The 12,524-nt window shown below is 46.8% G+C and overlaps 1 protein-coding gene across 2 annotated transcripts in view; it reads left to right on the forward strand.

Annotated features, from left to right (window-relative positions):
• Positions 1-6,842: 6,842 nt before the first annotated feature.
• ANAPC5 (anaphase promoting complex subunit 5) overlaps positions 6,843-12,524 on the forward strand; it is a 29,134-nt gene continuing 23,452 nt past the window's right edge. The window contains exons 1-3 of one of the 2 annotated variants that reach the window (XM_055147357.1): positions 6,843-7,162; positions 10,243-10,322; positions 12,015-12,124. In XM_055147357.1, coding sequence (XP_055003332.1) covers positions 6,956-7,162; positions 10,243-10,322; positions 12,015-12,124 — 397 coding nt within the window. In that variant the 5' untranslated portion in view covers positions 6,843-6,955. Of the gene's footprint in view, positions 7,163-10,242; positions 10,323-12,014; positions 12,244-12,524 lie in introns of those variants that run through there. The other variant, XM_055147358.1, reaches the window with a different exon arrangement.

A 12,524-nucleotide genomic window follows, 5' to 3' on the forward strand; every position in this document is an offset into this window, starting at 1 on the left:
TTGCTGTGCAGGGTTTCAAATGGTGGCCCAAAAAAGAACAACAACAAAAAAAAACAAAAAACAAATGGTATGGTCACATACAAAACAATTGCTTTACGCGTACTATCTCCCTGGACCCTAATCTGAAATTTAAAATGGATATACAGAGGATATGAAGGATCTAGCTCTAATTGTGATTTGAGAATCAATTATTTCCCTTTACCTGTATCCATGCTTGTTGGCAGGTGCCTTTCATTTCTTGCTCAAGAGGCACATTTTATTTCCTACCCTTTTACTCTGAACTGGCCTTATAACTCACCTAATAGATTTTTGGTTATTGTTTTCACTGCATTTGTATGAAAACCTCCATATGTGTATAGGATTTGCTGCATCTACCATCAACATTTCATTATCATTCCATCACCAAATCCTTTATCTATTCCCATCAATCCCTGTTGCTCTCTGGCAATTACCATAGTTTTCACCAAATTGAGGAGGGTTTTTTTGTTAGTTCATTTGCTTTATGAATCACATATGAGTGAAACTACATACGAGTGAAAGTAATCTTTTTTTACTTTCTTATTTTAGTTAGCCAAATCACTTTAAGTTCTATTTTATTTCAAATGACATGAGTTCATTTTAAAAAAAATAACAGAGTAATATTCTGCAGGTATATTTGCCACAGCTTCTTCTATATCCAGTCATCTCCGTTTTTGGTTTTTGTTTTTAGGTTACATCCAGAAGTGCTCAGGACTTACTCCTGGTTCTGTGCTCAGGGATCACTCCTGACAGGCTCAGGGGACCATATGGGATGCCAGGGATTGAACTCAGGTCAGCCATGTGTGGGGCAAGCACCTTACCTGCTGGACTATCACTCAGGCCCTATGATCCAGTCATCTCTTATTAGGTGTTTAGGTTGATTTTGTTGAATTATTTATTGGAAATAGTGCTGCTATAAATATACGGATACAACTTTTTTTGAATTAATTTTTTTTGGTTTTGGGGTCACCTGGCGATGCACAGGGGTTACTCCTGGCCCATGCACTCAGGAATTACTCCTGGTCATGCTCAGGGGGATGATATGAGATGCTGGGAATCGAACCCGGGTCAGCCGTGTGCAAGACAAACGCCCTACCTGCTGTGCTATCACTCCAGCCCCTGAATTAATGTTTTAATATTTGTTTTTTGGTGGTTTTTTTTTTTTTTTTTTTTGCTTTTTGGGTCATACCCGGCAATGCACAGGGGTTACTCCTGGCTCTGCACTCAGGAATTACCCCTGGCGGTGCTCAGGGGACCGTATGGGATGCAGGGAATCGAACCTGGGTCGGCCACGTGCAAGGCAAATGCCCTACCTGCTGTGCTATTTCTCCAGCCCCAGTATTTTAATATTTGTTAGATAAATACCTATGAGAGGTACCACTGGATCAAATGCAGTTGTCTGCTTCTAAGACTGAAAGCAGCACTTCTTCTGGAACTTCCATTAAGTCAAGTATTGGGAATGACTCAGGTTGTCCACAAAGAAAAGAGAACAAGATTGGGAATGAATTAACAAGCCTAAGAGCTTGCTTTGCATGCAGGAGACTCAGGATTATTCCTGATGCTGAATGATTCCCTGAATGTCGCAAGAGTAGACCCCAAGTGTTGAGCCAGGAGCAGTCCCTGAGCATAGTTAGATGCAGCTTCTAACCACCGGTCCCCCCACCCCCCTGCTTCCCCTCTAAGTAAAAACAGTGGAATACATTTATGGATGAAAATTATGTATTATCTTTCTGTAGCACTGTGAGATATGCAAAATGGTTCAAGCAAGCAAATTGTGAGAGTTGACACTAAAAATTCAAACCAATCCCTGAGTTCATTCGTCCTTGATCCCATCAGCTCCAGATAGGTATGTCTCCCTGGGACGAAACTGGAGGCCCAGAAACAACGAGGAGAGTTTCTTTCCCTGGGGAACAAGGTCAATTCAGTTCCTGTACTCTGAGAAGCTGGAATGTTACCTGTGCCTGGAAATACTTAGCGATGCTTGTCAGACTAGAGATCAAGTCTCCCCAGCAACTCAGTTAATTACCCAGAACTTACTTTCTTGATTGAGCTCTGAGACTCTGCATAACTCAAAGTCAGGACTCAGTTTTTGTGTAAGGAGGCATTTTCTTCCCATTCCATTGTATATTTTTTTTCTGGAACGATCAAAAGTGAGTTTTTATGCACGCATGCAGGAGATCTGCTCCTCATATTACATTTTCTTTGTGGAAAGCAATTAGAGCAATTATATATTTCCTTGAACATGATGTCTTAGAATTACACAACAACCACCGTTAGAGTTTGTCATTTTCAGAAGTTCTGGATCTGATCATCAGAAAAGCATGCATTCTGTGACACTGCTGGTTTTCCCATCTGTCATGGGAGCTTCAGATGACACACCAGCATTTAGCTGCTGGTGAGCTACTGTCTAATGAGAAATATGAGAAATGGAGACAACTGACTCAACTTAGCACAGTTATTCTTGGGCAACACAGGGCTGAGAGAGACCAAAGTCATGAAAGTAACATCATCACTCAGAACTTTAGTCTCTTTGGTAATTGTTCACTTTTTTCATGACCATGGCATTGCTGATTATGATTCTTGATCAGTAAAAGGGTTTCTGATTCTCTTTATTTTTTAATTTTTTAAAAAAATTATTTTTTTATTATTATTATTATTATTTGCTTTTTGGTTCACACCCGGCAATGCACAGGGGTCACTCCTGGCTCTGCACTCAGGAATTATTCCTGGTGGTGTCAGGGGACCATATGGGATGCTGGGACTCGAACCTGGGTCGCCTGCATGCAAGGCAAACACCCTACCCACTGTGCTATCACTCCAGCCCCCAAATTTTGTTATTTTATGCTTTTTAATTGAGACACTGTGAGAACAGTTACAGGGCTTTCAGGATCAAGTCTCAGTCATACAATGATCAAACACCCATCCCTTCACCAGTGCACATGATCCACCACCAAGAACCCCAGAGACCCTCCCTCCCTCCCCCCCTCTGCCTGTGTGGCAGATGATTTTCAATTAACTCTCTCATTGCTATGATAACATTTAATTTTTGACTGAAAACTCACTATCATTATTTGGAGTTTTCTCCCCAACAGTCAGACCTGTCAGAATGGCATCATTAGATCATATGTTTTCTATTGTTGATAACAATAGCATATGATGTTGCAAAGTCGTGAAATTGGCTGCCCAGTTTTGGGATTCTGGTATTAAGACCAGAGGTATTTCTGCCAGCAGCCACTGCATTCTGAGATTGGTTTGTATGCCTCTGGGATCATGGCTGTTCAGGAGTGGGGGAGCTGTTCGTGGGAGGCTGCTGGGGTCTTATTAGGGCAGGAAGCAGGGCCAGTTCTGCCCCCCATGCGTCCCATCCTTGCAAGTTCCTACCTCACTGTCCAATTGGCACTAAACGGTGGTGGTCGCCATGCTGCCGAGAGAGGAAAGGATGAGGACAAAAACCCTTTCCCTCCCAGGGCTGCACGGGACCGTAGTTTAGTTCAAAGTCCATGAGTGGAGTTGCCAGCTGCCTCTGGTTTTCTGTGCCTCTGGTATAATGGCCGCTCAGGAGTGGCGGAGCCGTTCCTGAGCGTTTTCTTTGGATATCAGGAAAGGTTGAGTGGCCGCACGGTTTGGAGAGATATCCCAGTCCCACAAACCGGAGTCGTGTTAGTAGAAGCTCAGTGTCGCTGGGACTCCATCTGGAGAAGGCACCTTCTCCCGTCTGGTGCCCCGGTGTTGTTGGCCCGGTCTGGGGTCCGGAGCATTCTCTGGCTTGCAGTGCCGCCGGCCCAGGTTCTTGCTGCTGACTGTTATGGCAAAATGGCGCCAAAGGCAGGTTGAGGGAGTGACTTCCAGCAGTAGGGTGGGCTGGACACTGGGCTGGTGCCGCCCCGTTCCAGTGCCCCCACGCATTTTGGAGAGATGTCCCAGTCCCACATACTGGAGCCATGTTAATAGAAACTCAGTGTGGCCGGGGCTTCATCTGGAGAAGGCGTGCTGGCTGTACCTTCTCCGTTAGGTGCCCCAGTGTTGTTGGCCCGGTCTGGGGTCTGGAGCATTCTCCGGCTTGCGGTGCTGCCGGCCTGGCTTCTTACTGCTGACTGTTCTTCTGATTCTCTTTAAAGGGAAGAGCTTGCCCTCCTTCAATGCTGGTGGGAATGTCAAATGGTGCAGCCACTGTGGAAAAAGAGTCTGGCAGCTCCTCAAAAAGCTCAGCATAGGGGCCGGAGTGATAGTACAGCAGGTAGGGCATTTGCCTTGCATATGGCATACCCGGGTTTGATCCCTGACATCCCATATGGTTCCCCCAGCACCACCAGGAGTAATTTCTGAGTGCAGAGCCAGGAGTAACCCCTGAGCATCTATGGGTGTGACCCAAAAAGGAAAAAAAAGAAAAAGCTCAACATAGGGGCCAGAGCGACAGTACAGCGGGAAGGACATTTGCCTTGCACATGGCCAACACTGGTTCAATCTCCGGTATCCCATAGGGTCTCCCAAGAACCACCAGCAGTAATTCCTGAGTGCAGAGCCAGCAGTAACACCTGAGCATCTTCAGGTATAACTGGAAAAGCAAAAAAAAAAAAAAAAGACACAAAAAGTTCAACATGGAATTATCATCTGATCCCTAAATCCATTCCTAAGTAGATACCCAAAAGAACAGAACATATATACTCATATCCTGGGCTATGGATGTGGCCCTGGTAAAGTACAGGTCTTCCATGCACGAGACCTGGGTTCGGTCCCCACCCAGAGCAACACAGTGGTCAAAGGGCCAAGGAAATAGCTTAAGGACTGAGACACATATTTTTGTTTCTTTGTTTTGTGTCACACCCAGCAGTGCTCAAGGCATTTTCCTGGCTCTGTGCTCAGGGATCACTCCTGGTGGGGCTCAGGGTACTCTATGGATTCTAGGGTTGGAACCTGGGTTGGCTGTGTGCAAGGCAAGTGCCTAACCTACAGGACTATTGTTCTGGCCTCTAGAGAACATGTTTGCATGTAGGATGCTCAGTTCCACGTGAAAATAATGTCATTACTCCAAACTTTAGTCTCTTTGATAATTGTTCTCTTCTTTCATGACCGCAACATTGCACTCCTGAGCACTGAGATGGGAGTAGGCCCTTAGTACGGCTGCATGTGGCCTACTTTCACCAAAGTGCTGCCAGCACTATGACTCACAATAGCTGAAAGGGGGAGTCACCCCCAAAGTCCATTAACAGATAAACAGAATGTGTTCTATCCCTAAGATGAAGCGTTCAGCCATGGAGAGGAATGAAGGATGACGGGAAGAACTTCAGAAACAATACACTAACTGAACACAAAGGACCCATAGGTTTCCTTTGATGAGAAATGTCCAGTATATGCAAATCTCTGAAGACACATGGTTAGTAGGTTAGTAGTTGCCAGGGGCTGGTGGGGGGAGAATAGTGGGGAGTGATTGCCAATGAATATGTAGTTTATTTTTGAGGTGATGAAATTTTGTGGAGTTATTAGTAAACGTTGCAGGCTTATTTTCCCAGCTCCTGAGTCAGCTGGCTGGATAAATGAACAGGACGGGAATGGAAAGAAGGAGAAAGGATGGTGCCATGGTATGTCTTGCATTTTCCCTTTCCCAGCATTCTCCAAGAATCTGTATTCTCCTGCTTCCCTTCCCTTTGCTGCAGTGACCAGGGGTGACACACAGGCCTTGTTTTGGTGCTCACCAGGGGCCCAACACTATAATGTAGTGCTCACACATGTCTGGCTCTATTGCACCAGAGATCATACATTCCCAGAGCTTCTGGGATCATACACAGCACATGAGTGGCCCTAGGAATTGAACCTGCAGCCTCACACTTGCAAGGTAGGTGTTGTAGCCCCTGAGACTGTCCTAGAACTTCTGAGTGGCTAGATATTTCCTTCAATTCTGGTTCCATCCAATAGCCTCAGCTTCTAAACTCTGGTGAACACTTCATTTCTTTATCCCATCGGTCCAGGGTCATATCTATGGTTTTTGGTGCAGGAATGGTGTGGGGATCTGGGGCATCAAATCCACGACCTTGCAACTTGGTCTGGATGTCTGCAAGCGGCATTTATTGAGTGAAAAGATGTTTATTCACATCTTAAAAAAAAGACATAAATGGAACTTCCAAACTTCGAGTTTAAAAATTAAAATAGTCAGGGCCAGAGAGATAGTACAGCGGGTAAGGCGCTTGCCTTGCATGAGGCCGACCCGGATTCTATCTGCCCCATCCCATCTGTTCCCTTGAGCATCGCCAAATGTGGCCCAAAAGACCAAAAGCAAACCAAAAAAATAATAATAATAGTCAATAAAACAAAAACTAAAGCTGTAATCTTATTTCTCATATATATATATATATATATATATTTGCTTTTTTTGGTCACACCCAGCGATGCTCAGGGGTTACTCCTGGCTCTGCACTCAGGAATTACTCCTGGCGGTGCTTGGGGGACCATATGGGATGCTGGTGATCGAACCCGGGTCGGCTGCGTGCAAGGCAAACGCCCTACCCGCTATGCTATCGCTCCGGCCCCTCTTAGAGATAATTATTTTGAAACCCAATTTTAATTGTTTACAGATGAACTGAACAAGTTTTCAGTCCCCTGCGCCTTCAGTACAGGCCCTCGAGTCCATTCCTTTCCTCTGGGTCCACCGCTCGCCCCCCGGAACCTGCTTTCTTCTATAAGAGTTTCCGTAGGGGCCCAATCTTTAATGCACGGTGCTTGCCCCACCCCCACTGGATTTCTGGAGTTCTTATTGGCTATAATCATCCCACGTGTTCTAGCATGGCCTTTCTGATTGGCTGACGGCATGCCGCTCTCCGCGCTCGCCCGTTTCCTGGGATACGGTACTAGCGGGCAGAGGCGCGGGCCCGCTCTCTTGTGCCCGGTCCGGGAGTCTGGCCGCGGCGGGCCGCGCGGCTTCTGAATTTAGCCCCGGGACGCCATGGCCAGCGTCCACGAGAGCTTATACTTCAACCCCATGATGACCAATGGGGTGGTGCACGCCAACGTGTTCGGCATCAAGGACTGGGTGACGCCCTATAAGATCGCGGTGTTGGTGCTGCTGAACGAGATGGGCCGCACCGGGGAGGGAGCTGTCAGCCTCATGGAACGCAGGCGGCTCAACCAGCTGCTCCTGCCGCTGCTGCAGGTGAGGGGCCCCCGCGGCTCCCCGCGATCTGCGCTCCTGCTCCGCCAGGGGACCCCGGAGTTCATCAGATGCTGTCTCTGCAAACCAGAGATCCCACCGGCCAGCAGTTTGGGCTCCTGCAGGGCCGGGCGCTTTGCATGCATTATTTTTTCTTTTCTTCCAGGCTCACAGCTGGTCCCAGCATTTGTTAGCTGAGTGAGTGGAGGAAGCTATTAACGCAGCATCTCCGTCTTCTGTGGGTAGAATTGAGACTGCGTGTAGTCCTCAGTATGGGAGCGGTGGACCGACTATGTTTGAACCCTAGACTAGGTCCGGGATAAGTGGTAACGATGACATAAAATCAGCAGAGAACATTGAGCACTGCTAAGCACATTACATGTTTGATTTCCTTTTGCAGACTGGTTCTGAGTAGCTGTGAGACTCAGGCTAAGTTCCAGAATCAATTTTTGTGCACGCTTTCTTAAAACGGGAATAAAAATGGGAATTGAAAGGCAGAAGAGATAGCTCAAAAGACTGGAGCTCCTGCTCTGCGTGCAGAAGGTTTGGTTCGGTTACCCACGCCTCCCCCGTCACCCCCTGAGCCCTACATAATTTCCAGGCACCTCCAGGTGTGACGCAAAAACTTTAAAAAAAAGGGGGGAACTCATGAGATAAAATTGAGTAACTGTTCAATCAGTGTTAATCAGTGGTGGGGGGCACTGGACGTTGGAGGTGCCTGCCAGTGCTCAGTGCTAATTCCTGCCCTGTGCTTGGGGGTCTCTGCAGTGCTCACGGTGGCACCTGGACCTCTGGCATGCAGAGCATGCACTCTGACCTTTGGAGCTAATGCTTCAGTCTCCTATTTAATTTTTTTTTATCAGCTGCATTATATTCCATAATAGACTAGAAATGGTTTGATACATACTTTCTTTTCCAGGGTGGGGGGAGGCATTGGAGCTATATCTTGTGCTCAAGGGCTATTCCTTGCTCTGTGCTTAGGAGTGCTCTCCTGAGAGTGCTCAGAGAACCACATGTAGTTACTGGAGATTCCGACAGCAGTGGGGGGATGTAAGGCAAGCAGGTACCTATACCTCTCTACTATCTCTCTCATAATTTAATGTTTAAAAGGATTTGTAATTTATTGTGTTATAAATGAACTGCTTTATTGTGTGTGGTGTGTGTGTGTGTGTGTGTTTGTATAGATGTATATTTAGTTTTGGATCCTGGCTCTGTGCTCAGGGATAACGCCTGGTGGTGTTTAAGGGACTATATGCTCTGCTTGGGGAACCATATGGGGTGCCAGGGATCGAACCCAGGTTGAGAACATGAAAAGCAAGTGCCTCTCTACTGTACTCTCTCTCAGGCCCCTAAACAAAATAATTTAGGGGGGTGTCCACATCCGATGGTACTCAGGGCTTATCCCTGACTCTGCTCATGGGCACTCCTGTCTGGGCCCGGGGACCATTGGGTGCTGGGGATCTAACCTGGAGTGGCCGCATGCAAGGCCAGCACCCTACCGACTGTACTGTTGCTTAGGTCTCTCTGAATGAACTCTTGATTGATGAATTTGTATGTGATTCTCAGTTTTCAGACAATGTGGGCATAGCATGCCTTCCCTAGAACTGGAATCGCAAGGTTGTCCACTTCGAAAATTGGAATATATGCTGCCAGTTCACTCTCCAAAAATTATTCAGGGTTTAGTTTTAAATCTCATCTGAATTGTAATCTCTTCGTTACCTGCTGGGTTTGCATGTTCTCTGTCTCAGGAGGGTCTTTGTTCAGCTATGGATGCTTCGCCAGCCTGCCTGCCCATGGGGGAGTACCAAATGAGACGAAATGAGACGAGAACTCTTGTAGAGTGTTTTCAGATTTACAGAACACTTTGAATGATTGTGTTTAACTTTGGCCCTGGACAAGGGAGGTGATTACTGTCTTTATTTTCCTGATGAAGGACAGGGCTGTATCGTCTTTGCCTTGGTTACAAACCCAAGAAGGAAGGGTTGGTGGAACGTTGGACTACATATTTCGTGCTGCCTCTTCTACCCCATTCCACTGACTGTGTAAATGTAAAGTGTTGTGTCATTTTAAGTAGTTTGTGTTCTTTTTTTTCCCTTCCTCATTTGAGATTTATGTTTAAACAATTAAAAAATGGCAAATGTAAAGTGTTTGTACCATTTTAGGTAGAACCTTTTTCTTCTCTTACCTTTCCTCATTTGAGATTTTATATTTAAACTGTTCATTAAAAGATGGATTGAGGGGGCAGAGAGACAGAACAGGGGTTAAAGACCCTAATTCCGTCCCCACCATGCGTATGGTTCCCTGAGTACCTCCGGGAGTGATCCCTGAGCACCGAGCTGGAAATAAGCAGTGAGTACTGCTGGGTGTGACCCAAAAGCAAAATAGAACAAAATAACTGATAAGTCAGTTATTTGTTGTTGGGGACGGGTCTGGGCACCCCCTGCCTCTGTCCCTGTAAACAGGGACTGGGTAAGGAGGGGGCCTAGGCACCCCCTGCCTTAGTTCCTGTAAACGGGAATGAGTATGGAGAAATGTGGCATGAGGGCGAGTCATCCCCTGACAGCCAACCTTGACAGGCGGCCGAAGGGCCACCATGCTCTGGCGGGCAGCCTGGAAAGGGGGTCAAAGGGCCACCATGCTCTGGCGGCCAGCCTGGAAAGGGGGTCGAAGGGCCACCATGCTCTGGCAGCTGGACTTGAGAGGAGGCTGAAGGGAGGATTGGCTCGCGTCTGCCATGGCTATGCTCAAGGCCACATCTGCTTTCCCATGTTTCTCAAGGCTGAGAGAAGGAACTGAAAAACAAGTAAGATTGGCAAAAATAAAGTTGCTTTCACCACTTAATAATGTTTATGCCACTTATGTAACCTGCTGATTATTGCTAAAGGAAGACTATGTAAACCCGCTTGGATTTCAATAAACTTGCTGTATGCCGCATATTGCATGCAGTCCTCCCTAGCCCACTCAACTCTCGTTCCCTCTCTCCGGCCGAGGTTCAAGTTGACCGCGCGGGCCTCGGCAATTTGTTGTTTATTAATCTCCAGCTCTTAAAAACATTCCTTAACCTCCTGCTCTCCTTTATCTAGGGCCCAGATATTACGTTGTCGAAACTATACAAACTCATTGAAGAATCTTGTCCTCAGCTGGCAAATTCAGTGCAGATCAGGTAAAGTTCATTGTCGTGTACACACACACACACAAACACACACACATGAAAAGATGTTAAAGTTTTTTTTTTTTTTTTTTTTTTTTGCTTTTTTGGGTCATACCTGGCGATACTCAGGGGTTACTCCTGGTAGTGCTCGGGAGACCCTATGGAATGTTGGGAATCGGAATCGAACCCGGGTCACCTGCGTACAAAGCAAACACCCTCCCCGCTGGACCATCACTCCAGCCCCAGTGTCAAAGTATTTTTTAAAAAAACATAAAGACAAGAGGGGCGGTGACAGTGGGTAGGATGTTTGCCTTGCACATGACTGACCCAGTTTGATCCCCTGCATCCCATATGAACCCCCAGCACTACCAGGAATGATTCCTGAGTGCAGAGCCTGGAGTAAACCATGAGCATCTCTGGGGGTGATCCAAAAAAAAATTTAAAAAAACGGGGCTGGAGCAATAGCACAGCGGGTAGGGCGTTTGCCTTGCACGCGGCCGACCCGGGTTCGATTCCCAGCATCCCATATGGTCCCCTGAGCACCACCGGGAGTGATTCCTGAGTACGGAGCCAGGAATGACCCCTGTGCATTGCCAGGTGTGACCCAAAAAGTAAAAAAAAAATCAAAAAACCTTCCAAAACAAAATTTATTGTATTGTATGGATCCACCTCGTTCTTTTTAGCTTTGGTAAATTCTAATTTTACTGGCTGAGGTATTACTCTGAAACATTTTATGAACAAGAAAACATTAAAACATTAGCAATGATATTTTTCAAAACATTTTAATAATTTGGATTGTTAACTTTGTTTTATGTGCTAGCATTTTAGATAACTTTTTTTTGCTTTTGGGCCATACCTGGTGATGCTCAGGGGTTACTCCTGGTTCTGCACTCAGGAATCACTCTTGGCGGTGCTCAGGGACCATATAGAATGCTGGGGATTGAACCCGGTTGGCCACATGCAAGCAAGCACCCTACTGTGTTGCCTTTAAAATAGATTAGCAAGGTGGGCTAGAGCAGTAATATAGCAGGTAGGGTGCTTGCCTTGCACGTGGCTGATCTGGGTTCGATCCCCATCATCCTGTATGGTTCCCGAGCACCACCAGGAGTAATTTTTTAGTGTAGAGCCAGGAGTATAGTGTTGAGCATAGCTGGTGTAGCCCTAAAACAAAAACAAGACAAAGCAAAATTAAAACAGATTAGCAAGGTCAGAGAGATAGTAAGTAGGTAGGACATTTGCCTTGCATGCAGCTGATCTGGGTTCAGTCCCATACAGAAATGACACCAGAGCAGCGCAGAGGCAGGAGTAAGCCTTGAGCATCGCTGGGTGTGACTCCCAAACCAAAATTATAATAATGATAAAGTAGCACTGTAATAGTGTCATCTTATTGTTCATCGATTTGCTTGAGCGGGCACCAGTAACCTCTCCATTGTGAGACTTGTTGTTACTGTTTTTGGCATATCAAATACGCCACGGGGAGCTTGCCAGGCTCTGCCGTGAGGGCGGGATATTCTCAGTAGCTTGCCGGGCTTTCCAAGAGGGACAAAGGATTTGAACCCGGGTTGGCCGAGTGCAAGGCAAATGCCCAACCCGCTGTGCTATCTCTCCAGTCCAGCCCAATGATGAAATAGATTATACTTGCGGACTATGAAATGTGGGGATGTTCTGAGGACCTTCCTAAAATACCTCACTTCTTTCATTCAGAATCAAACTGATGGCTGAAGGCGAATTGAAGGATATGGAACAATTTTTTGATGACCTTTCAGATTCTTTCTCTGGAACCGAGCCGGAGGTTCACAAGACGAGTGTAGTAGGTGCGAAGCCTTCTCGAGAGGCGGGACTCGCCGTGGCCGTGAGCAGCTTTCTCAGCCGTCTCTCTCCTCCGCTCTTACTCTGCTCGGAAAAATCGCGGCGGGACTTGACATGTTTCAGGGTATATGTGTTGCCTTGCCACCTGAGCTCTGTCTAAATAACTGTCTTTTGGAAAAGCCCCTTCTGCCTAGTGCTGCTGTGGAAGCATTTCCAAAAGGAAAGCGTGTGGGCGTGAGGGACGCAAGCGTTAGGTGGCCATTCCCCCGGGCTGGCCATTCCCCAGGCTGGCCACGGTGAGGGATGGACGAACGGATGAAGGACCGGGGAAACAGAAACAGCCCCAGACTGGTCGGTTGTCAGTTTATTTCTCTCTCCTCCCCAGCGTAGTTCGATCTTTCCCCT

The sequence above is a fragment of the Sorex araneus genome, chromosome 9 (genome assembly GCF_027595985.1).
Source record: "Sorex araneus isolate mSorAra2 chromosome 9, mSorAra2.pri, whole genome shotgun sequence".
NCBI lineage: Eukaryota > Metazoa > Chordata > Mammalia > Eulipotyphla > Soricidae > Sorex > Sorex araneus.